This window comes from Carassius gibelio, chromosome B9 (assembly GCF_023724105.1).
Source record: "Carassius gibelio isolate Cgi1373 ecotype wild population from Czech Republic chromosome B9, carGib1.2-hapl.c, whole genome shotgun sequence".
Taxonomy (NCBI): domain Eukaryota; kingdom Metazoa; phylum Chordata; class Actinopteri; order Cypriniformes; family Cyprinidae; genus Carassius; species Carassius gibelio.
Genome location: NC_068404.1, coordinates 24,230,580 through 24,258,508, shown reverse-complemented (window position 1 = coordinate 24,258,508; position 27,929 = coordinate 24,230,580). Strand labels below are relative to the sequence as shown.

Below are 27,929 nucleotides of genomic sequence, written 5' to 3'. Positions count from 1 at the left end.
GCTCAGCAACAAAATCGGACATCAGAAGACTACAGAGAACTGTTCGGACTGCTGAAAGGATTATTGGTGCTCCCCTGCCCACCCTTCAAGAACTGTATACATCCAGAGTGAGGAAAAGGGCTCATAAAATCACTCTGGATCCCTCACATCCAAGTCACCCCATTTTTGAACTTTTGCCATCTGGCCGGCGTCTCAGAGCCGCAAATACCAGAACAGCAAGGCACAAAAACAGTTTCTTCCCCCAGGCAATCTACCTCATGAACAGTTAAATGTCCCCCACTTATGCTTATGCAAACAAAATTGCAACATCCTTATATTTATTTGTTACCCCTCCATCCTAGTACATCCCTGCATCTTTTTCAATCCTATCCCATTATCATTTATAGCACAATTGTTTATACACTTATTTATTTGGCGACATTTTTTTTTTTTTTTTTTTTTTTTTTTTTTTTTTGTCTGTGTGTTGGTGTCCCTGTGTACTGGAAGCTTATGTCACTAAAACAAATTCCTTGTATGCGCAAACATACTTGGCAATAAAGCTCTTTCTGATTCTGATTTGTGGTGACATGCCAAACTTACTTATTCTCCTCAGGAAGTACATTCTTTGATTGGACTTACTTACTAGTTTCACTAGTGTTCTCTGTCCACTTGAAGTCCACACACCAAGGAACTTAAAGCTGCCCACTCTCTCAACCTCAGCATCTCTGATCAGTAGAATCTGGTTGACACACTCACTCCTCCTCATGGCCACAACCATCTCCTTTGACTGATGTTCGGAGTGAGATTCTAGTCTCACACCATGTGAGTAATTCAGACACTTTTTTTACGGTATGCGGTCGCATCATTGTTTGTAATAAGAGCGATGTCTGTGGTGTCATCTGCAACTTTTATGATGATGTTGTTAGGATGGGTAGCAACACAATCATGCGTGAAAAGAGTGTACAACATTGGGCTGAGTACACAGCCCTGAGGGATGCCTGTATTCATAATCATGGTGTTGGAGTAGTATTTTCCGAGGGGGACATGTTGAGGTCTACTGGTGAAGGAAGCTCCGTGTCCAGTTACAAAATGCAGAAGGCAGGCCCAGGTTATACAGCTTGTTTATGAGTTTATTTATTTGTTTTAATTTCATCCAATTTTTTATTTTTTTTATATATATGAATGATTCTGAAGACATCATTTTATGCTTAATCTTAATTTCAATGTTAAAATTATGGCAAGTGGCAGAAGAAAAGTTTTCTGCTACATCTAAACATCGAAAGAAAATAGCAGATTTTGTGAAAAAAAAAAAGCTTTTGTAAAGTTCTTTGACATTTAAATGGAGTATTTGAACACATTTTTACCACTACTTTGCAGATTGTAAGTTAAAACTTTAAATTACATTTTTTACCATTAAAAGTTAAACACTTAACAAAAACAATCATGAAACAATAAATAACAAATAAACCTACATATTTGAGTCATTAGGACATGTTTTCTCCCTTTTTTTCCCCAAACCGCATCAAAAAACTGTCTCCCTTTTTTGCAAAATGCAATATATCCTCTCAACCAATTCACTAGTAATGTCGACGCTTTGAATATACACATCCTAGTTTTCCTCATCTACTTTGTGATCAACAAACAAGGGCTGCATGATAAATCGCATGTGATTGCCATGTGCATCTCGTCAGTAAAGCCAGTTCTGTGATTAATAGTATCAGTAAATCTCCATCACGTGCTTTCAGATGGAAGTTATTCAGTGAAAGTCATGACAGTTGCCAAGTATGTTAACCCATACTCGGATTTGGTGCCATGCATTTAACCCATCCGAGTGCGTATACACACAACAGTGAGAAGTGAACACACCATGAACACAGTGCCTTGCTCAAGGGCATTTCAGTCATGGGTATTGAGGGTGGAAGAGAGCGCTGTTCATTCACTCCCTCCCACCTACAACTCCTGCCAGCACTGAGACTCAAACCGGCAACCTTCGGGTAACTAGTCCAAGTCTCTAACCATTAGGCCACAGCTGCCCCTAAAGATGCGTCCAGATGCATTTAATACACAGAGCCTTAGATGACTGACAACAAGCTACGCTATATCTCGTTCATTAGATAAATTACATTCAAATATGAATGAGATATTGCGTACCTTGTGAGTGTTAGTGTTTTTATTGATGCCATTTATGTTTTTGTTAATTTTGTTAACAATACAGCACAATTTTATAGTTAATGCTATAAAATTGATTGATAGCATTAACAAGATGACCTGTTGAATTCATTTTGAAAGCGATGACTGATGAATGTATTTTTAGTCCAGTGCCTGTATATAAGTATTGACCAAGTTCAGAGGCTGTCATATGTGGATCAACTTACCTAAAGATGCTATGTGAAGGTTTGAAACAGAAAATAGTGGTTTTCATCTTGCCATATTCTTGGTAAAGAAAGCACATTTTTACTGAAATTAATAAAAATTGATTAATTGCATTTTGGAACTTTTCATTTATTATTATTATTATTATTATTATCATCATTATTATTATGTTCCTTTTATCCTATTATATATTTTTATGTCTTTTGAATTCTGTATCAAATTAGGTAATAATAGTTCTTTTTTTTTTGCAAATCTGCAAAAGTTTACATTTTTTTTTCAAGATGCAGGCCTGTGCTTTATTCATTATATTCATGATAGGTTTGTAGTCCGTAGTTTGATTTTTTTTTTTTTTTTTTTGATTTTAGAACCAGTCCTATAATTCTGTATTTTTGAATAAAAGCAAATTTCTGCATGTAGTTTTGAAGACTAACGTAAATGGCTAAATGTGAGGATTTACCCAGAGTTCAATGAGCTTTGTCGGTGTGTATTAAAGCACTTAGAGCCACAGTGAGACTGGTTTCGTGCTATTAGAAGACTTCACAAACTGACATTACTCCGCAGCATGAATGTCTCTCTGCATTTTATTATAGGCATTATGGCTTCATCCTCACAACAAATGTATTTTCTTAGTCCCCGATAGTGAAATTATGGTGAGAAAACAGCTGGTGGCTCATTCACATGCACTTTGCCAAGCTTTTGTGTGGTTTTTCTCGTCAGTCAAATGAAACCTCCGCCATATGCAGGCCATTGCTGTCAGTTTTTGCTCTGCAAGATGACTGAATAGCTTGAGATGCCCTTGGATTAGAGAATCACATTTGATTCATGTCATTTCAAAGTCTGTGTTAACATGGTGTTCAGCTTGTGTCCTTTGTGAAGAGGCCACCATGACAGTGGGTGTGATGAATGAAATCCTTGGCGATGTTTCAAAGCTCCTCACGGTTGTGGAGTTTTGTGATGCCAGTATTCTTGAAACAATGCTTTAAAGAAAGTAAAAAACCTGATGTGTCAGATAAAACCTGCTTTGTAATCTCTCCTTGAATGCTATCATGATGTAAGAATGCACGAAACAAGTTCAAATCAGTAGCAAGGCCGAGAAATGCACTTTCTTATTATTTACAAACAGTATTTCAGTTGGTTTGAATGGGTGGTAACATCAGCTCATTCTGACTGTACCACATTGGCCCTTATATGACTTTAGCTCCGGTCGACACATTGTCCTGCTGTGTGACATGTGGTAATTTCAGTTCTTGTATGATTAGTATGTATTTTTCAGATTATTTGAGAGGGTACATAGAATATTTGTACTTTAAAAAAATTCATGTCACATCACATGATGATTGAACAAATGAAGGTCAAAATACATTATTATTATACATTTAATTTATTATTTTTTGTTTACTATTTAAAGAAATTAACACATATACCATCTATCCTTTCACATATTTTTCTTCCAGTCAATCTATCGATCTGCCTATTTTTATGTCTGTCTGTCTGCTAAATTACATTTGTGACTTTTTCCATATATGTCCAGAAGATATCTCTAACTTGTAGGGTTTTCAGTACGTGTTTTTTTTTTGTTTTTTTACTAATTAAGCTCCCAGCAATTGTCTGCGTCGCATTCACAAGTCCAAATGTGTGTTATGGTTTAGAAGAGTTAATTCTCTCTCATTTAGTGCACTGTTATGTAAGTCTCGTCTCACGTAACTCATTTCCCCCTCTATAGCATTGTTAAAGTGTGTTTTGGTGACGCTCTGCTTACCCCTGCAATCCTATTATGCTTAAAACCTTTGTTTAGACTCAACACTTTGAACTGAGATCGCAGTTAAATACCAAGTTAAACGGTTTGCACTATTGGACTAGTTAATCTTATAAATGTCAAACTTTAGTCATAATCCTCCAACTAAAGTTTTGTTAAGTTGAATATGTCATTGGTGCCGCAGCAGTGACTGCTCCTCTTGAAATCATTGTGAGAAATGAACCTCTTTTGTTAATGAGTTTCCTTCACTTTCATCCTCAAGAGACAGCGATAAAACTCAGATGCATAGAAAGGATATTCTTGTTCTTAAATTGGATGCATTCAATTTAAAAGGCTTCATTTCTGAAATAGACTTGAACAGCTGATAAGGCCTTCATTGTGGCGAGTTAATAAAGGATTTTGCTACCTGGCTAGCTGCTTTGAATAATGGGCAGCTCAGCTGTTAAGGATTGACAGCCTTTATCTTTATCTGATCACAGACACAATAGAGCAAGCCTATTCATAAAACTTATTGACACCTTTTTCTGTATGGAAGGATTTAGTCAATCAGAACATCATCAGCTAATCAGAAGCCATTTTCTTCAAGACAGCAACTATGTATATGTGTATGTATTAATAGACTGTCAGTAATATTTTCAAACTGCTCTATCTTCAGGATTTCTCGCAGCCATATTGCAAAAATGTATACAACTATTCATTTCTTTTCTGTCATAATTGTATACATGCATGCATGATGTTTTTCTACACTGCTATTATGAGCACTGCAGCTGGACTGTTTTATCATTTTCATAAAGTGAACATTTTAAGTGTCTTTTTTTCCCAGTGCGTTCTGAATATAAAAGGACTGGATAAAGAAAGAGAGGGTAATGTGTGTATAACCTGCAAAATTACTGTATGAAGGTCTGTTGAGTCCATCTCAATTCATATGAGATCTTGCATATTCTGCTCTCTTTGTTATTGCTTAGTAGGAATGGCCATCCAAAATGAGTTAAGCGCCATCTGAGCATCTAGAGACTCTGACTGTCAGCTGTGTCGACTTTGGGTTCCCTACGGTGCATTTGAATGTAGCCCGAGGTTGCAGTTCAATGAACAAGAGCTTGAGTTCTTCCAGAGTAATACCATTTTGCATGAGCTTTCTGCTTGACTGGCGGTCTTGCAAATGTAGATACATGACTTGTGAATAGTTTTCTTTGGAGGTCATATAAAACATCATCAACCTATACAGAAGGGTTACGCCCATTTAAACGTAGGAGTATGACTGGACTAACAGCACTCTTATTTTATTATTATTAAGGGATAGATCACCTGAAAAGAACACATTTGAAAAAAGTCAATTTTGGACACTAATGACTTTCATTGGCATTTTTCAAAATATCATCTTTTGTGTTCTGCAGAAGAAAGAAAATTACACGTTTGGAACTACACAAAGGTTAGTACATGTTGACTGAATTTGCATTTTGGAAAAACTTTCTTTTGGGGAAGATATCTTGGATAAATATGAACAAAATTCCAATGTTAAGCTAGTAATTTAAAAATACTGTTCTTTATTGCTTCACTACAGTAAACTTACAATAATGATTTTGGATATAGCTGGAAATTTCAATTTTACGCCACTTAATTGAGGGAAAAAGTTTCAATGCATCAACCACAAATAGCAATAGAGAGGCCAGAGTTCATTTAAACATGATTTCCTTTAAATCATGAACTGCAAGTATGTAAAATCTCTATAGTTTAATCTATAGTCTGAGGAACCAAATGAGCTTGGATTGCCATTGGTAGGCAATAGGTGCCTGTCCCCAAATCCGGTTTTAAATACTTTGGAAAAGCTGAGTGTTTTTTGAGAATAAGTGGTTGAGTCTCTGGAATGCTGGAGAGGTGTATAATAAATTCTTGGATGTAAATTCCAATCAAAGTCCACAAGAGAAAGCCAATAGTTGTGGTTTCCCTTGGAAACTCACTCCAAGGGTTATCTGGAATCAATTTTCCTAAAACGATGTTGTTCTGAGATGATGTCATGGTGAAAACCTGCAGCTGGACTCTATAGTTCAGAGAATTGTACCTTTTGGCTCTTGAACACATTTCCAAGCCTCATGTCAAACCTCATTTTCATCCTTCCAATAAGTGTTACACATGGATCAGGTTAGCTGGAGAATTGGGAGATGCTGATAGAAAAAGAAGACAAAAGCCCACCGAATCGGCACCTGTTTTCCATACCGTGCTGTTTGGTCTCCAGACTTTCTTCTGCGACTTGCTAGATTCAAGTGGGAAGTAATTATTGTGCCATTAGTCTAATGAACCCTCTTACTCTCTGGGGAACATGTCCATCGAACGTGATTGATTTCCTTTTTCTGAAGTGCTGAGACATAAACATTAATTCACTTAGCGTATGGTTATGCTTTTATGATGTACCATTAAATATCTTTCCATGATTTGCTGATATGTAGGAACAATAAAGCAAAGGAGTTGAGTCTAAAAGGGACAGTTTAGCCAAAAATGAAAGTATTGTCATAATTTCAGAGTTAAAATAGACTTTTATGATACATTTAAGAAAACCTTTTTGAATATGAGCATGTACAAATGTCAACCTTATGTGTTTCACTAAAGACAGAAACTCATACAGGTTTGGAACGATATGAGGGCGTAAACTATGACAAAATGTTCATTTTTAGCTGAAGCGTTCCTGTAATGAGTCTTACATTACTGCAGTTATATTCGGCATACTGCATATTTCCTGCAGCCCCCAGACTGTCATTTCTATTGCTCTTTAAATAACAGATACGCTCCATATGCAAGTCCTCTCTCAGAGCCACGTAGCAAGTCGGAGTTTGTCTGTGCACATATTTTCTTTCTCCGCATTGAGCATCAAAAGTAATTGCCTCTGTCTCACAGTTTGTCTTCTTTCGTGTCAATTTGATTTGACATGTCTTTAATGTTTAGGATTGTGTCTATGCGCATATCTCACGGAGACGTGAGTTTTCCAACTGTGGCAGGTTAGAGACATTTTAGATGAAAACTACAGGGTTTCACCAATAAAGATGCTCTCGAGCTGGTGTGAAAGAGTTTCGGGCCATTTGGCTAGACCAGTCATGCCAGTATGTTCTTACAGTCCAACAATCTTATGTTTGTTGATTATGTACATGTATTGGTATGACTTGCTTAGTTTAAACTTTTTTTTGTTGTTGTTTGTTTGTTTGGTCAGAATTACAGGAATTATTCACGATTGTCTTGTAAGCATTCATTTAAAATACATAAAATATGAAACATATAAATATTCTGTTGGCAGAAAGTCAAAAAGAGCCACCTAAAGTAGAATGCTCAACATATTTACAATGAAAAAAAGAGGAAATAAAAGGAGCCCCCAATATCTTCTTACAAAAATAATGGCAACATGATTTCCCTTATAATAAATAAATAAATAAATAAAAATTAAGGCAACTGAATACATTAACATAGAAAATGAAAGTGCTTTTTACTTGAAAGGTAAACAGCTCCCCATGCTTTATATAATGTATTTACTGGCAAGAAATTGGGATTATTATAATTATTTTTTTATTATTATTATTTTGGTTATTATGCCATTTAATTAAAAAAAAAAATTCTGTATGCATCACATCAGTTATCTTATTTGAAATTGTATTTATTTATTTATTCATATTGGTATTTATTGGTATGTATAAATTAGTACAGTTATTCTGGTCATAAAAATATATATCAATATAACTAGTAACTACAATATAATTCTTTTTATAATTGTATTTATTTTATTATTTTATTTTTATTTATTTTGTTTAAAATAAAAAGGTACCAAAAAATAAAATAAGCAAACAGAAAATGTTGCCCTAAACTAGGTTTACCAATGAAACATGAAAGCCATCAATTGCACTGGTAGAGACTCTGGGAAATCACATTGTCATCATTATTGTAAATTGATCTTGGGAGCTCCTTTTATTAGCTCTTTTCATGGGCTCCCTGTTCATTACAGGTTGCAATTTAGCCTTTATTGCTCTTCGGTCCTTAAAACTGGGAATTGCATGTAGTTTTATAAGAGGTCAGTGGAAGTCCTTTGTAGGTCGGCCCAGTGATTGTACTTCTAACTTCCAAAGGGGCCGACTCTTGTCTTCATTGCCAGACTAATTCATTCTGACGCAGAACTCATCTAATACTGAGAATATTTCACTAAGTGTCCCTTTAAGGATGTGATTTAGCAGTTGGAACATAGGAACAAAGAGGACACAAATGATGAAACCAAGAGGCATCAGGGCTTCTTCCTCTATAAAAAAAAAAAAACAGTAAACATGAACTTCTGTGAACCTGGCAGTGGTGACCATTACAGCACTCCAGCAGGGGTCCGGCATAAAAGTTGTAATGTGTTTGGAAGGAAAGAGAATCAGCATGAAGGACATCTCACTGGATGCTTCAGCAGACGGAAAGTCCAGATGGAAAACGACAGCTTGGCCTGTCCATTGTGCAATGAAGTACACCCAGTTCTTCACGAGCAGAAGGTAAATGCTTGACTTTGACTGGCCTCATATGCTCCTCCAGACTATGACTGGCCACATACGCTGCTCATTATCCATTCCTCATGCTCATGAGTGAAGATAAGCGTATGCAAATTCCCTTGAGAGTCGCAACCTCATTTCTGAAACTGGCATGGTGGAATAAGACATGGTTCTGCACTAAGGGAATCAGTGTGCCAGACTCTTCAAGGCATATTTGAGCCTTTATTTGGAAAAAAATCTTGATATGAAGGCCCTCTAATCTATTTTTGATGAGCTTCCTCTGATGGTGTAAAGCCGTCGTCCTCCCAACACTAGACGCAACTCTCCCTGAGAAGCCTCTGGGTAGCAGCTGGGTAGACTGACATTTTTGAGAGCCAATTATTGGATAAGTTAACTCTACAAGCATAATTAAAAGCAGTCAGATGGGTAAATTGTAGTGAGTTGAGCACCATTCACTCTTGAGGCATTTTAGTGGTGTAACAATCAGGGCCTGTAGCTACTGTTCTTCAGAGAATTTCCCAGCAGGCCTCTGGTGCGTAGCTACGCTGATGTAGCGAGGCGTTTAAATGTATTTGATATTCTTACTTCAAACGCTTCAAATGTATTAGAGCAGTGTGATTCAGTTTTCCACCATTGAAAGAATGTTCTGGGTGTAATACAAGGTAAGCTCTGTTTACTACCCAAATCATTTCTCATTCTTCAGTTTGTAAAAACAAACGGAAATTGTGTTGTATAGATATAGATATACACATACACAATATATTTCTTGAGCACCAAATGAGCATATCAGAATGATTCCTGAAGAATCATGTGATACTAAAGACTTGGATGAAATGGATGTTGAAAACTCAACATTGCAAGATCGTTCTTACGTCCCCCCACATCTCTACATCACTATGTGGGAAGATTTGCATAACACCGCCCAAATGTTCACGCAAAGAAAGAATGCGTAACTTTTATTCTCTCTGTTGCTGCCGCTGCCATGTCATGAAGTCGCTGTGTGAAACTACTTGTCTGACCTTGTTAAAGAGGACAAAACTAGAAATCAGTGGTTAAGTTGTATTTCAACACTGTTCCAGAACAGTCCAACCCAATATTCAGATGTGTGCTGCACATTTAATGGAGGATGAGGACTGTTTCCTGGACCTACAATGTAGCCTGCAATGCATCTGTGGCATAAAGGCTGTTTCTATTAAGTTGGGCAGTTCAAACATTACAAGGACAGTCTGGCACTTCTGACTCACAGCTTGTAAGTACATTATTTATATTTAAATAGTCTAGTGATGTCTGGATCACAGACAATTCTTTTCTATTTAACCGGAACTTCACAGTGAACCGGTCAAACCAGTTCACCAAATCGAACTGAATCATTTGAAATGGTTCGCATCTCCAGTTCGCACTAATCCACAAATTACTTAAATTATTCGGTTTGCCTTACACTCCCTCTGACGCAAAATAAACCAACATCCAGAGTTATTCAGTTACTCCTAAGAGTACATTGACTGAACTGCTAAAAGAGAACCGATGATGGGATGTGCACGAGCAGAGCAGCTGGACTGAGTCTCGTGCTGCTGGCCTGGGAGATGGCATATGTTAAGGGCCGTAACATTTCTGAACATGCTTGAGGCATTCAGCCAATCACAACGCGCTGGATAATTGGCCAATCTGAGCACATCTCCTCACCTTGCAAACTGAGCTTTGCAAAAATCGACGCGTTTCAGAAAGGCAGGGCATAGAGGAGAAACAACAATGTGCTTTATATGGAAAATAATGTGTTTTTTTTGTTTTGTTTTTAACTTAAACTGCATTACACCAAATACAAAAAATAATTTTCTTTTTAGCAGCATCATATGACCCCTTTAACTTTTATTGAACTCGAGGAATTCCCTTAACCTCATTCCTTAGATTTTGACATGACTGGTAGTATTCGATATGAATACAAATATACTTGGGATGAAGCAAGTCATTATTTTCAAAACATCACTAATAATTTAATGTGAAGCTCAGCATTGAGATTGGAATCTGTTAAAGGGGTCGTTTCATGACCTTGATCTTTTAAGATAAAAGAGTTAATTGTACTACCAAAACATACTGAAACTTTCAGACCTCAAAACTTTCTCCACAGTGAAAAAATATGTATGTCACCAGCTGTTATTATGTTATTAGGTACTTTACTTGAATAGGAAGTAGATACATAGATATAGGTATAGAGCAAAAAACTGACTGAAGTAAACCTATAGAAAATTTGTGTTAATATACTGACTGTGTTTAGCCCCTGCCATTTATTCATATATTTTGCAACTGAAGTTTAAAAGGATGCCTGATCATTTCATATCTGACCTTAACCTTTTGAGTGGCACAATCAATCACAAATTTTAGTGTAGATCTTTTCCCGTGTAATTCAGGCTTCGAAGAGGCGGTTTTTGAAGAAATCAGGTTGTTGGAACGAACCTGCTCTTTTGTGAGTGAACACAACAAGAGCTTAGAAGAGAGATTTTACAGTATCAGACAGCAACAGTGATTCTACAAATTGCCTTTTCTATTCTCATGCCCCGTGTTTCCACAGCCTGATTGGGATTGTATTTCGCCCCGGTCCCGGCATGAAGAAGTCACAGCAGGATTAAGCAGTTGTGCCGCACCTGACACGAGTGATCATTCCAGTCACCGTGGGGCTGCAGCTCAAATAGCGATGACAAACAACCAGTTCCCGGGCGGTAATTCAATCAGCACTCTACTGGCATGAGAAGGAACGCTCACAGCGAGATTGGCCCCCAGCCTTGATAAGGTCCTCCTTGGAAGTCCTAAAATAAAGACGTTTAAGGAGAAACAAAGGGTGTTGAAGGACTCTGCGAGCTTCAGGAGGGGCAAGAGAACAAGATGGTGAGAGATAAAGATAGCTAGGGAGTCAGGCCCAAGGGGAGGGCTGAAAGAAATTAAAGAGGACTGGGTTTGAGACAGAACAGGCAGTCCACATTCCAACTTGTTTTTGATGTCTAATGTGCAGAAGAATCCCGTTAGAGCCAGCGACAGCACCGAGTGATCCTGGGATTGGGCTCTCCCGCTGAGGTATGCAGTCCACACCGGAATTCATTAGTGAAATGCATCTAACATCTTTCATTTGGATTCTATTTAGCAGATTTTATATTGTCTTGTGAGCTTATTTGATTTACGATCTGGTAGAGATGCCCAGCCATGTTGAGTGAAATATTTGTGCCCCGGCTGCAGAGATTCCCAGTGTGCGACGTGTCCAAAAGCATGAAGATGGCAGGGAATAAATCTTCTAATTGGGAAAATGTGAGCTTCCAGAAGTGGAATCTTTGTAGTGGTTGTCATCCTGATCTAATACCCGGAGAGAAAACGATAAAATATTGTTTAATTTTGAACCGTGTGAAATCGGAAGGCCCAAAGGGTTTCCCATGTGTGTTCCAGACACGAGACATGTCAGACACCAGATCGCCTCTGATTTTGTTAGTTTGCATGATTTTTACCTTTGCTCTCTTCAGCTATTCTTTTAATGAGAACTATCTCAGACTCGATCTCAACCGCCCATAAAGTTGAAATGAAACCATTATTGCGTATATTTTTCTATATTTATTTGTTCTTGGATGAATTTGGTCAGAAATATATGACTTGATTTGACTTTTGATTGTAGACTTTTTCTCTTCGGAGAACATTTTGAGACATTGCTGAGATGCACTTGAGATTCCAAGGCTCTTTTCTCAAGAGAAAAAGATGCAAGAGACTTGAACAAAATTGCCATTGCTCTCCATTTAATCTGATTGCTTTGTAGGAGGAACACTGTAGTTAATACAAACTGTTATTTTCTCATTGGCTTAATCAGGCAAGATCTATTAGGTTCTTACAAGTGGAGTTAAGATTTATTCAATCTAGTTTTCCACCTTTTTATGTTATGATGCCATTATTCATCCCTTCTGTATATCTGATGCCTTTTCTGTGGAATAAAAAAGAAACATTTTGGAACATCTTCATACAGCTGTTTTCCATATAATCCTAAGTATTGTAAATAATGATATAATTTTAATTTTTGGGTGAATCGTCCCTTTTATTTTCATGTCAACTCATAAAAAGCTCAAAAACTGCATGCATTCGTCATCTCCTGCAGTTTCTGGGTTTGTCCTTGTCTGCTTATCTGGTGTCTGCTGGCTGCAACCCATCTTTTAGTCTATTAGCTTGCGCTGTGTGCCATCCTCTCAAGGCTCAATGCGCTCTGTACCTGATTTAACACTGATGTTCCTGTGACTCACTCAATCCCACCTCTTATCTTTGCTCTGCCCTTTACAGCATTAACAAATTGGAGATCTCGCCTACACATCTTAATCCATCTCATTAGCAAACTGTTGCCACAGGCTCTCTTTGTTTGTGTTGTACACCACCCACACTTTAAACATAGTCATCTAAAGGTCTGGCACCCTCGAGTCTAATGATATCTTAATGAAATACAGACACACTGTATGGCTTGTACAGCTGTACACTACATTTGATTCAGTATTCACTGGAGTTTTATGTGTAAACGTGCATTATATATTGAATGCTTTGTAAGTTTTTTTTATTTTTTATTATTTAATTTAATTTTATTCCTGAACTTCCTCTGCTCTTAAATACCTTTTAATCATTCAATGTTAAGGCTGCAGTCCGTAACTTTTTAGCAAGTACATAACCAGCCAGTGTTCAAAACTTACTTTAGCCCGATTCACAAAGTTTAGCTTATAATAATATTTTCTAATTTGAGTGGTGAGGGTAGGTTTTTGCGGGAAATTCAAGCATGGTACTGCGTCATTACGTCACGTCTGCACACATAAAGAAGTTGTCCCGTCTACTAGGCTATCGCATGTGAGCATCCTGCAGGTGGGCGATCGTTTAATTATAGCCTATTCCCACAGCAGCTGGAATAATTAAATGTCAAAAAATTATTTTGATGGCGGTTTGTAATCAAGAAAGATTATATGAAACACATGTGAATTAAATTAAATTATTTTCCAATTTTAAATGTGCTTCTGATTACAGATAGCCTGGGTTTACACAAGATGTGTATTTTAAAGACAACCCGTTCGATGGGAGCATAGTTTGCTTTTTGTGTTAAAGTAATTTCTTAATATGAAATTTGAATGATGTGGCAATTTAAAGATTATACTGTACTGAAATTGAAATCTACTTGCTAATACACACTGTACTCATAGTCACACAATGATAATAATTTGCAGGGTTTGACGTGATATGAGCTAATCGATTGTTAGATTAAATCACCATTGGTAGTGTGATTTATTGTAATGCTTTTTTCCTCTTTTGGTCAGAACAAAGCAAGGCAGACTTGTTACTTGTTCAGATGATAATATATGGTGAAATTTCTTATTTGGGTCATATATTCCAAGACGTGTGCTAGACTCTGTGATTACGAAGTACACTTTCTTTGTTTAATGGTGTTATATAAATAAAATTGACACTGACACTGTGCCGGTTTTGCGTGGGCATAAACTAAATGTAACAATTTAGTTTTATGGCTGCTGTTTCTCTTCATCGCATTAAAAATTATTCATCATGAGTGAGGAAGTTTCCAGGCACTTAGACACTTATTTATTTTGCCTGGCTAGCCTTTTTCAATTTCATTTCTAAGATGAACATTATTTTTTTTAAGCATATAGATCCATCTCCTGGCGAATGAAATATGGATATTATAAAACAGAATGTGGCCAACTGAAGCAATTGACTCCCTGTAAGAAGACACAAACCGTCTGGTACTCTGTGCCTTTTCTTCCGCACTCACTATTGTCCAGAGGAAAGATTATTTACAACTCTGAGGCCTGACAGTGTCCTTATAAAGGAAGCCTTTATTTACAGTGATTCCTAACCGTTCACACATGCTATATTATCATAGACAATGACAAAGGTACAAACAAGTGCTTAGGGCAGCAGTTCTCAAATTAATGTCTTTGACAGCACCAAGGTGAAATGGAGCAGTTTACGAAATGTCCCAAATGTCCCCTCAGTGCTCACAATCCTATACTTTGCCATGTTGAATGTTGGGTAATAGTCCCCCATAAAGTGCCCAACAGTGTTGGCTTGACAAAAGCAACAATAAATGAATTGTTCTTTTTTTGGAACACAAAGGTAGAATAATTTTACCAGAAGAATGTTTTGTCCAGGTAAAATGGGGTCCCAAACTAACAATTTTCAAAACATTTAATGTATATACATTTAAACTATTACAACTAAACACTATCAAAATAATTTTGTTCATTGAAATAAAGCAGAAATAAAATCCAATATAAATATTAGATCAGTTAGATCTAATTTTAGTTTAAGAAGTACAAATTAGGGATGCACGATATTGAGGAAAAATGACATTGCGATTATTTTTTCTTTTTCTGCGAAATATATTGCGATATGAAATCTAATCAAATTTTTTTTTACAAACAAAAAATTTGGGTGAGCACACTTACATTCTCATTTTAAATGATTTAAACATCAACACGAACTCTCTCGCGCTCTCTGCCCTGTCAAAACTTTCACTCGATGATGGTTAAGCTGTGCAATTAATCCGCAAATCACATTCGTCAAGGGCCAGGGAGCAGCTGGCCCGTACAGTTAATGAATAATGGATCAACTACGTCAGCCTACATCGCATATCCTACGATGTGACTATCGTGGATTCGTACATCACGGTATCGATGCTTCAACGACACATTGTGCAGCCCTAGTACAAATAATACTAAACTATAATGAAAATATAATGATAAAATGAAATGATTTAATAAAAAGTAAAAACGAATAAAAATAACAAAAGCACCTAACAAAAAAAAAAAGTGATGTGACATACAGCCAAGTATTTAACCCATCCAAAGTGCACACACACACCGTGAACACACACCCGGAGCAGTGGGCAGCCATTTTTGTTGCGGCGGCCATTAGGTCACGACTTCCCCAAAACATAAAACGTAAAAAATGCAGGGTTCATACCCAAGATTTCCCAAAGTAATCCAAAGATTGCCCCAAAAATATGGCAGAATTTTCATTTTTGAGTAAACTGTTTATTTTTGAGACCGAAGCAAACTTCACACTCTGCAACACTCCGATTTCAAGACTGCATTTTATTGTCAATGGAAAGAATCTTTGATATGCTTCATATATTTATAGTTCCCCCTTAGCTTTGCATGTTGTAAACAGAGAAAGGTTAAGAGTAGTTTTTGGCATGTAATGGAGGCTGTCTGTTAAGTGATCAGCGCTTGTAAGGCCTCTCTATCCAGCACTGTAACTAGAGAAGGAGACAAACTTTGTTGCTGAAATGCTGCAAACAGATGCTGCTGTCCCTGTCCCTGTAAATCACATCGCCACCTCCGGGAGGAGTGGAGGGTGAGGTAACCCTCATAACCTCCTATTCTCCGCTGGGACCGACTGGACACAGTAGTATATATCGTGATGATCATGACACTGGTGTTGGGAGAAGTGCAATCTGTTGTTCTCCGAAGAGGATTTCTGCTGAAAAAGAGAGGGAAATTGCTGCTGTGACAGGTCTGTCAGCTCATTGTAACTCTTATGGACTCTGCAACCTAATCTAAGACACTGAAATAATACTCCTGGTATGTTCGAGTGGACAGCGATTACGAGTTAACTTTCAGGGCAAATGTGTAGATCAAAAACAAGCCTGCGTGAAAGTTGGAGTGGCCAAATGTAATCTCATTTAGCCATTTTGTTCTCCACCCTTCCTCAGCTGCAACCCTTGCCTGTCTCTCCTTTGTAAGCCCTGGGATTTACATTCCGTGAACCGTTGTATTCATGTATGTGAGGTCTCACACTTATCGCGAGCCAGAAGGGTAACTTGATCCCAAGAGAATTCGGTTTAATTTCTTTCAAAATGTCCCCCAGGAAACTCGATACCAGATGAAGGGCTTTGAGACCTTAAAAAAGCCCGCTCACAGATGTGTCTCCCCCGGATTTGTACCTCCTCTTCACCTGTGTATTTATATATATATATATATATATATATATATATATATATATATATATATATATATATATTAGTGCTGTCAATCGATTAAAAAAAATTAACTAATTAATCGCACAATTTTTTAAAATTAATCGCGATTAATCGCAATTAAAAGAGTGAAACTTTTTGGATATGTAAATGTAAAATGTAAATAATTAATGTAAACTCAAGACAAAGAAACTATTTAAATTCAAAATATGATTGTTTATTGGAATTTTTGTTTACCTGTTAAACACAGATTTTCTCATGTAAACAACATACCTGCAATAAACCATCAATATCCTCCAAATTAACTGTTGGCTTGAAAGCCATATTTATTACAGAAATAAAAACACAGGCATGTAAGTACCATTTGAATTTCAAAACAATCAATGCCAATAAAAAACAAAAATGATTTCCATGTTGAATTCTAAGTGGACTGCAAAACAATTCCAAAGTATAGTCATTGCCAGTGCTTTAAGTGGGCCGGTACCGCACCGGTACTCAGTACCGCCACTTCCAAATATAGCTCTTGAGCATACCACCACCTCTCCGTGCGCCCAGAACGTGCTTTTAGCGAACCGGTACGCTCATTTGGACATTTGTTTTAATAGAGATTTTAATCTTTTTGCCGATTTTCAGAGCGCCCTTCACAATGCAAGCTTCCTAATTCATCCCACCCAGAGCAGAAACTACATTACCCATTAACCCTTAAGTTATACAAGTGAATAGCGCATGTGTCGCTTTTCTCACTGTTAAGTGTCAACAACTCAACGTGGCCGGAGAAGGTGTGTGAAACTCGTTGTGAGTTATACTAAAGCAAAATCTTGAGTATTTATTGTCTGATAAACATTAAAAACTGTCTGCGGAGGTTGAGTCGTCCTGCAGCCCCCGCTGGCTGTTCATTGGCTGCAGCATCTTTTTTCAAAGTTCTAAAAAAATACCGTAGACGGCAAGGCACAAATTTAGATATTCATTTATCTAATTAATCTATAGCCTATGCACAAAGACAATATGATCTTTTTGTCCCCTTTTTGTTTTAAAGCTTGATGAAGAGAGAGAGCGCAAGTTGCTGCAGCTGAGGAGGACAGTGATGCACGCGTACAGGAGTGATTGACAGTTCGCGGCACTGTGTACAAAAAATACTCCGCTACACAATTATTTCTTTATTTTCGTTTAAGCTTATTAACGTTAGCGTTACAGAAAGGTCTGATTTACGCACTGTTACAGTCATTGTTTTTTTTTTAAACAATGACATTTGAGTACATGATTTTAATGTTTCTTGTGGCAGACTGAAGAGTAATCCGGCAGAGTTTTATACTGAAACTTTCCGTCTAAAAGTCCTTCCTTGGTCTTATCCATATTTCTTTGCACGTTGAACACACATAGGCCACAACTGGAAATAAAAAAAACTGCAACCGCGTTAATTGCGTTATTTTTTTTTAACGCGTTAAATATTTCAAATTAATCGAATGCGTTAACGCGCTAATTTTGACAGCACTAATATATATATATATATATATATATATATATATATATATATATATATATATATACACACACACACACACATTCAGAGCTTCCTTTATGAAGTCATTGTGTGGTTGGTTGTTTTCTCTGAGAGCGGATCTGGTTTCGATAGCGCTCCTGGCGTATTTGCACATGCAGTGTCTGCAGAATCATATTAGGATTTCTCTGCAAATGCGGCACATTGCTGCAGCCCAGTCACGATTTAGTTTTGTTTTTATTGTAGGTGCTGTCGCTTATCTCGGTGGCTGACGTGTGATTCTGTTCAGAGGTTTCTGTTGTTTGGTTGTATTTCCTGGGTCTGTGCTTTGTCAAGGTTGCTGGTTTTCTTTTGGACACAGACGACAAGTAATCTGCCATAATACACTATGTGTCTTTAAAGGTTCTGATAACATGTATTTATAAACAACCAGCTGATTTGAGGTTTAAGTACATACTGATGTAAGATTTTAACAAACCACAGACTTTATATATTTAGAATTTTTTGCAGTATCATACATTTATATATTACAGGTTAAAAGTTTAGGGACAGTGTTTTTTAATTACATTTTTTAAAGAAATGAATACAAGTCCGCTATTTGATGTTAAAGAGCCAGTAAGATGAAAATTCTAAGCTTCCTATCACTGTTTATAAGTCCTGTACACTGTTTGTAAATCCATCCAAGGTTAAAAAACATTGTCATTTTGTCAAAATATCATTTTAAAATTACCTTAATTGTCAGAGATCCCCAAAAGGTTCGCACGTAGCTGTTCAAAAGATTCAGTTTCCTCAAACCCCACCTTTCGGTAGCATACTGTGTTCTAATGGTCAACTGACATAGTCAGGTTTGATTGGTTGTTCCACACACAACTTCACGGTAAACAATGCGTTAGCATCTTTTTGGGGTGAATTATGTCTTATTCCCCTCATCGCGAAGCAAACAGTAAAATAAAAAACTTGAACAGTCTCGCTGCTTTTTCTTCTGTGTGGGTGTATTCAAGCCGGGCGCTTCAGTTTGAATCTGAATAGCATTGGTCACATTAGATATAATGAAGGGAGACGTGAAAAACGGACATCGCATTGTTTTCATATGGATTACTTTATCACAGAATATCTGTTAGCAGCACTTGTTACACTTCATTTTAATGACGTGTTTGTACATGACGATCAGGGCAGACAGGCTGCAGACAGCACACATACTGATAAGACGCTCGGGAGAAAACAAACACATAACTTCATAATCATACTTCGCGTTGTGATTCGGAGATGCTCGTTGTTCTAAATAAAGTTGGCAATGAACCATCTTTTATGGCCAATCTCTTTGAAAATCCCGCCTTGTACTCACCGAGATTAGAAAAGCAGTCATCAGTGAAATGTTGTGAACACAACAAAAGGGATTTGTTGTACTGCTCTGGTATTGTGGTAAAAATGCATTTTTGCCATTGGTTCTTCTGATTTTCATTCTTTGGCAGTGAAAATAAAACAAACTTGCCTTTACAATTAAAAACACACTGTCTCCTCGACATGATGCTCTCACACCAACCAGAGCGTCTGTGTGGGTGGGGGGTGGGGGGCGGCAGGTCAGAGTTACGTTTCTCCCAAGAAGGTAGGCGGAGATTATTATGCAAAGTGTTCCTAGTGACATACATAGAGATGGGCAACAGATTTGAAATCTATACCGACTCGTTTCAGCGATTCAGAGTCGACTCCTTACTTTAGAAGCCAATAACTTTATAAATCGTGTACTTTTTGGTTTAATTACTTTGCACATTGTTTACACAGAGGACAGCTACATCATACACTGTAATAGAGGTAATTTTTGATTTCCCATCTGTGTGGCTCTTTAAATTGATATTAAAGTGACAGTGAAAACTTGTGAAATATAACGTTATTTCTAATGAATGTTGTGCTTTAAAGGGGTCATTTGATGTGATTTCAATATTTCATTTCTCTTTTTGGAGTGTTACAAGTTCTTGGTGTATGAAGAAGATCTGTAAAGTTGCAAAGACTAAAGTTTCTAATCCAAAGAGATATTCTTCAAAAAAGTTAAGAGTCAACCACACCAACCTTAAATGGATAATTCTTACGTGCCCCCATGTGTCTATGTTTCGATGTGGGAAGATTTGCATAACACCACCAAAATGTTCACGCAGAGAAAGAAGGCATAACTTTCATTCTCGCTGTTGCTGCCGCCACCATGTTGTGGAGACGCTGTGTGTTTCCTTGTGAAAGCAAAACTTACGAGGACACAAAGCAGTGGGTAAGTTGTATTTACAACATCATTCCAGAACAGTTCAACCCAAATATTCAGATGTGTGCAGTGCATTTTATGGAGGACTGTTTCCTGATCCTGTGAGAGTAGACTACAATGCTGGCTGCTCTGACTCACAGTCTGTTTCATATTTAAAGGATTTGCCACTGACGATTCAAACATGAGTTTTGAGCAATATAGAGTAGCACTTGTAGTTTGTAATTTCTCCAATCACAAATGCAGACATGGCGACACGATGCAATGCAACACGTAAAAAGACCGTATGAGTCAGCTGTTCTCAATTCCAGTCCTCGCACCTCCCTGCTCTGCACATTGTGTATGTTTTTCTTATCGCTTCAGACATTTGTTCTATTCGAATATAAGTGCCCTGCGAAGTAGACTTCACAAGATATTCAGCCATGATTCCAGTTTGAAGCGAATGTGTATGCTCCATTCAAAGTGCATTGAGACGTGAATTTAAAAAGTATATATTTTCAGAGGTATGTGATGTCACACTTGTCAGTCTGAAGACATTGCATACCACAAATCCATGGCAAATTTCACCTGCTCAGGGAGTAGGGAGCAATGAACACTTTGTAGGGACCATGCAAATTGGAACACAGTTCATGCAAGAAGCCCACTTCTAATGAGCTGATTATCCGAATCAAGTGTGTTAACAAAGAGACATGTAAAATATACAGAGCTGGGGGACGCAAGGACTGGAATTGAGAAACGCTGGTACTGTCATTTTAATCTGTAATTGTGTCCCCACTAGATGCAAAATATTCATCATTTATAATGGGTTTTTAATTTCTTTTTGTCTAGGCGCTCTGGGACACATGGCATCACAGTATAGTAAGGAGTGTTACATTTCCATCACACGCTTGAGGTATTCGGCCAATCACAATACACTGGATAGCTGGCCAATCAGAGCACAACTCGCTTTTCAAAATGATGAGCTTTGTAAAAATCAATGTGTTTCAGAAACTTTTTGAAACTTAAACCTTATAAACACATTTCATTACACAAAATAATGTTATTTTAAACAACATCATAAGGCCCCTTTAAAGACTATAATGTATAATTGTTAATGCATAACAATAAAAAATAAATATATATTAGAAAGAAGTCTGCACACTCACAAAAATCAAAGGTGAGATGAAAGCAATGCAGGCAATTTACAAAAAAAAAAAACAAGTAAAGGCAAATTTTTCAGTCACATGATGATGGTTTTCAATGCCAAGATGATAATTGATTTTGAGCGTACAGACTTATATTTTACTTTTTGGGAAACATTTTTGGTTTACGCACCTCAGTTGCACAAAAAATAGTAAGCTGCACTACTTTTTTTCAACATTAATAATAATCATTAGAAATGTATATATATTTTTACTGTATGTGGATTCACATTTCCTGTGAACAGGGATAATTAGTTAAAATGAAAATGTTCTGCTCTGACTGAATAAGCAAGTTCATTCAGTGGAGAATTCATTCTTGCATTGGTCACACTGTATGTTTGAGGACCTCTCAATAGACACGTGTGTTAATTTTAAGCCTTTTAATATCAAAAACTCATTCATATTAATAAGCTTTTATATATATATATATATATATATATATATATATATATATATATATATATATATATATATATATATATATATATATATATATATATATATATATATATACACACACACACACACACACACACACACACACACACACACACACACACACACACACACACACACACATACACAAACGCAATAGAAACTGATTTCTTTAGCTCTGCAAATTGGATATTTGTTTATTTATTAGTGCACCCCACACCTTACTTTCATAAATGACATTTTACTTAATATTTCCTCCAAATCTGAACTGGGGCCTGTATAGCACTCACTCAGCAACGCAGACTCTTTCAATATGATTTGAGTGACCAGTCTGTGTTCCAGCTTTCACGAAGTGAGCCTGGGGTTGCCCCTGATTTACGAGATCCAGATTCCTACGAGCTGAATCACAGCCAGGTGTGCGATTTCCAAAGCAGATCAGCCAAAACCCTGTCTGATCAGCTGCTCTGCTGATTTTACACAGCTTCTCGTGCCACATCCACAGCGCAGCGACCCAGATTTTCCCTTTTTCTCCACGCTCAGAGGGACTGTGGGAGCCGCATCTGCCGACTCCGTCTCTGGGTAGACTCTCTCTTTTCTCTCTCTCTCTCTCTCTCTCTCTCTCTCTCTCTCTCTCTCCGTTTCGTCTCAGCTGAGAGCAGCACGCGTTCAGAGTGTATTCCCTCTCTGTCAGCGCTGTACTGCACGGACTGCTCTTGCACGAGTGCTTCATCGCTGAGCTTGACCTGCACAAAAACCCTCACCAGCTACTCCTAAACGCAACCATGCTCTTAGGTGAGTACAGTTCAGGGCATCAATTCGTCTGCATGCTTCTTTTCTTGTGCATCACAGTGGTAAACATCTAAAAGAATGTGTCAGAATGGACCTGCCTTCAATCCCGATATGTAGTTGAAAGCGGCTTGTGATTTATTCTGTTTCGCTTTGCTGTTTGGAACTGAGCTTTGAAATACAACTGTGCTCTGGATTTATGTAAGAGATCCTGTCAGCACCATTGTTTTGTTTATGTGGGTTAACTTTGGACCGTTGCTTATACAGCGTGACACCTTAGACTGACATTAACTTCTCTAAACAGACCCACTGTTTCCTTATTGTACTAAGGACAATCGATAGTTCATTTAAAGACCAGACATTTGATATTCTAATACCTGGCTTACAGTAAGACCAGATGTGCCTATTAATAGTTTTGTCTTTCATTGCGGGCACTGAATCATCTCTCTTTTTTATTTTAAAGTCTTAATTTGTCTCGGTTGTTTTTCTGGCACACTTGGAGTTCTCCTCAGTTGTTTTCAATGCTGAACATATTTTATTGAAAATTTTCTCACGATATATTCACACCTACCCGCTCTGAATGCATGCTGATCGCCCTCCTAGCGCGACATTGCGGCGTACACGCTCAACCGCTGACGTGTGGGTGTTCGTGAGCAATCGGGCTCCTTCAAAAGCTCATTGATACCGGCACCATGGAACGGCTCTCTCAGGAGCGTCTCGTTCGATGAAGTACTAATGCAGTGTCACATTCCAGAGGAGTGCGACTTGGAATAATCAGGCATGTCTGTGGGGAGCGAAGGCTTGAAATTGCTGTTGATGGTCGCTGTGCGGCTGTCTGCCAGTCTCCCGAAGCCCCCCGCGGAGAAGACCTGGGGGCTCAGTCTTTTGCCAGAACTTTAGCAGCTTCGTTAAGCTTGCAGCTCCATTGCACTAATAGAGTGACTAAAAGACATGAGTTCAGTGCAAGCTCTTTTTTTCTATATATGTTTATCCAAATACTTTTTTACGCCCCATTTTAATGTGTAGAGACTGTAAGTAAGCCATTTATGGGGTGATTTGACCAAAAAGAGTAAACACTGTGGCTCTGTGGCTATATCAAAACATTGTGCTGTTTGTGTAAGTATCCCGACATAGCTTGGCATGAGTTTGGTGTGAGATGATCTGGTGGATTAGGGGAAAACTCTGTGTGCTCAGGGAAACCTGGGTGACTTTAGTGGCACAAAAAACACATATTTAATAGTTTGACTGCATTTGTGGTTTATTGTCATTGTAAATGTTTAAAAAAAGAAAATTTGAAAATATATATAAATGCATGCATGCATTTAATTGTTTATTTTTTCTTTGGTAATATTTATTTATTTATTATTGTTTTCTCTTTCACACAAGCGTGTCACGATTTTTTCACAGTGTGGAGGTGTAGTACATGACTTCTGATCTCATCAGTTGCTCGATACAGAATACTAAACGAAAACTGGTTTAGTTTTTCATCCCGGAATGTTGATCATCACCCACTGCTACCATTTTTAGAAGTATTTATGCCCACACAGATATATTCAAACATTTACGACATTTTGCATGCCCAGAATAATGTTTCAAAGCAGATTCTACATCATTTGATTTCAGAAAATAATGTCTCTCATTCAGGAGGCATTTGCATAATCAGGTTTCTTAAACTGGTATATGTGATTAAATATTTAAGCACTGTATTTGAGCATCATCCCCTGTGAGCAAAGGAGGTTTTGTTGATCTAGGGAGAAGCAAGAAGTGTGTGCGCTCGTGTGCTCTCTCTCTCTCTCTCAAACCGTTTCCTCTTTCTGTCAGACGAATCTGATAGTTGAGTGTTGAAAGAAGGAATGCTCTTTGGCTAGCCGTACTTGAGACAGAATAGACCATCTTAATTATGATTCATACTCTCCAGTCCTGTTGTGCCTGCTGTCCTTTTGGCCAGTTGTGCAATTGTTAAATGTTAAATACAGACTGAAATTACAATCATCATAAAATGCTGACTCACATGTGTGAAATAAGTCAAAATTATTTGATTAAATCTACAGTAATATTGTGAAATATTATTGCAATTTAGAACAACTGTTTTCTGCTTTAATATGTTTAAATTTCATTTATTCCTGTAGTGGCAAAGCTGAAATCTCAGCATCATTACTTGGAACTTGAAAAATCATAATTTTTGTTCCACATAATAGGTCATACAGGTTCAGAATGATATAAGGGTAAGTAAATGATAGTAAGTAAATATGCAACGACCAACTCTTTATTTCTGGGTGGACTGTCTCTTTTCCAAATCATTAAGGGAAATACATTTTCAGGTGCCAAATGTCTTGTGTTGCCATGGTAGACTGCACTGATATGCATGACAATTACCCTGGTCACAAGTTGTGGACCTGATCTCTCGTCTCTTATCTGTAATTAGAGTCGAAGCGCTCTTCCACGCTTCACTGCGAAGTAATCGTAATTGCAAACATTTGTTATAGCAAACAACTTTGTCAGCAGTAACAGTGATAAATCTACAGGCCTCTCTCATTGACCCTAGGTTAATACAGACGCCGTTTTGGTTTTAATTGATGGAAAAGTGTAACTCCTGCCCTGGAGGAAAAGTGCGGCGTGGCACGGCAAGGCAAGCATACATAGCGAATATGTCAGCCATAGCTTTGAGCAATGCAATAATCCCCTTGACAGGATTTGATTTGCATGCACTTCTATGCTTCTCACTGCACTGAATATTAATGCCCAATATTGTTTGATAAAGTAAAATCAGAGAATACATCGGGGAGAGAGAGAGAAGTCACTTGGAGCATCGGCCCACACGGCGCGGGAGGAAACCTACCGGGGCCGACGCAAGGAACATTTCTAACCAGCCCTGGGGGTTTTGGACCAAGTGCCAAGTTGATAACGCTCAGAGCTGGCTGTTAGCAGGCATTTGAGATTCTTTGACAAAAAAAACACCCGAAGCACATTACCAAGGGTGGCTGGAGGGGACGTTCAGTCTGTCTGTCTGTCTATGTGTCTGTCTGCTCAAGGGATGTTGTTACCAGAGGGAGCCAGGCTTGGAAACAAGCATTAGAGATGGAGTTTGGGCTCGAGCGTGACCAGAGGTTTTCCTGTTCCTGCTGTTCCTTAGTCTCCATGGAAACCACAGAGCTGAAACAACAAGTACTGCCGCTGGTAAAATCACTTTATGAAAGTAATTTGCACAGCAAGAGTGTTGCGTTTGGATACGAGCTCCAGCAAACCCACATGTACTCTTAATAGAGTGATATTTACGTTTCCGTTTTTGACCGTCCTTGTGTTAAATACGAAAACAGCCAACTTGGATACAGTGTTAATACGCCGATCCACATGAAATCATAATTATGTTTCGTTTGATCCTGGCCCGGCTAATGCTAATATACAGCAATCAGGTGAACATGCGCAGCCCTAATTGTATCGCTCTCACTTTACAGGAGGTTTGTTAATGTAGATCTGTTTCAGACGGGGAGTCTTGTCGCTCCGCTCGCTGAATGTGACAGGGTTTGTTCTTAGTGTGAATAATGAAACATGCTTCCAGAGTCGTGTGCGAGAGATCCCGCTTTAATGATCTTGTTATTGTTCTTTGCAGAACAGATGTTGGTGACTTAACGATTGTTTGCCTTTTATCATCTCCCACTTTTCCGAACATTACTATCCCATAAATCTCTGTGTTTGATTTGCGCTGCATCTATTAGCATTTTTGTAAGCTTTTAATTATCAGTGCTTCTTGCTAAGCCAGATATTACCGTGTGTTGTTCATACTTGGGGGTAGGTTCGAGTTTTTTCGGGTTTCAGTAACTTGTTCAGGATGGGATTATTCTATAATTATTTGCTGCAGTCAAGTAAGCCTTTAAATTTGTGTGTTTAGATCCTCTTTTGGTCAAATAAATGTCTTTGGGGTTTGAAGGTGTTGGTGCACCACATATCCACCTTGTTCCTGATGAGCCTACTGCATTTCGAATTATGGTTGGCACTTCCGGTTTGGGAAACTTTCATTCAAAAAGACTGAAACAATTCATTTGAAATCATGAGGTTCCCCTAGAAATATAGCTTATCCATCTGTTTGACTGAATGAGCTGATGATTTTTCTTCATGTTTTATTTTCAGACGTCATGAGAATAACGTAATGCTTGGTAATGGTATAACGTGACATGTTAAAACTAGTATATCAATGGCTAGAGCTCTGCATTCTTTTCCTCAGGATTGTTTTCTTTTTTCTCTTTGCATTGCGTTGTACTAGTATGAAAAAGGTCAACATATACTGCTGTCTTGTGGTCTGTTCTCCCGATTTAATTTACGATATAAACCATGAATAATTCACTGGAATGCATGAACAATCTCTTGTTTATCTCCTCAAATCTCTCAAGTGAATTTTTTTTTTCTTCATATATCATACATCATGAGCATTTTTATTAAGGCAGTTTGTTTTATAATACAGATGTATATTACTACAGTGTTATTTCACCCGCCCGTTTCTGCTGTGGAAAGAATCGCCCCTTAGGGGTTCACAGTGAATTTAGAAGAGCTAAGGGGAGTTTTTTGGCACCACGTGAAGCAGTGCTGAAGTCCAAAAACATCTTTTTAGTGCACTTAGACCATTTCAACAACCAACACTTCAACACCTTCACAACCACCCAGAAAACCCTATTGTCTACCTAACAACCACCTATAGAACACCACATAGCAACCACACAGAACACCCCGGTAACCATTTAGAACACCGTAGCAAATGTATTTACCCCCATTCAGAGCATCTTAGCAATCACATAGCAGAAAACCACTCACATTTTCTTTAGGAAGTGTAAATATTTAGTTTGACTTAACTCTAGCCTTTTCTACATCAGAGCTTTTAACAGTTTCGTGTGATATTGGGAGGACTGAAGTTTTTTTTTTTTTTTTTTTTTTTTGGTCTGTCTAGATGCAGTCTACAGAAAACGCCTAGGGAAACTAGTAATCATATTATTGACAAGCTGCCAACATGTCAGACATTCTCGGCTGAAGTGTTGTACCTGAATAACTGTACACAGTCTATTTTATCTCATTGCTTTCTTTTTCTTTCTTTCTTTCTTTCTTGCTACCATGAGTCCTTTCTTTCTTTCTTTCTTTCTTTCTTTCTTTCTTTCTTTCTTTCTTTCTTTCTTTCTTTCTTCTGGTGGTGGTTTT

The 27,929-nt window shown here is 37.7% G+C and overlaps 1 protein-coding gene across 7 annotated transcripts in view; it reads left to right on the top strand.

The window, feature by feature from the left end:
- The window catches only part of LOC127965381 (zinc finger protein 385B), a 127,754-nt gene that overhangs the window by 48,938 nt on the left and 50,887 nt on the right, over positions 1-27,929 (top strand). Inside the window, exon 1 of one of the 7 annotated variants that reach the window (XM_052566188.1) lies at positions 11,328-11,673. The exons of 5 other annotated variants lie outside the window; for them this stretch is intronic. Coding sequence is in view for 1 of the 2 variants with exons in the window: in XM_052566187.1 (XP_052422147.1) it covers positions 22,742-22,751 (10 nt within the window). In the remaining variant the exon portion in view is untranslated. Of the gene's footprint in view, positions 1-11,327; positions 11,674-22,601; positions 22,752-27,929 lie in introns of those variants that run through there. One more of the 7 variants, XM_052566187.1, reaches the window with a different exon arrangement.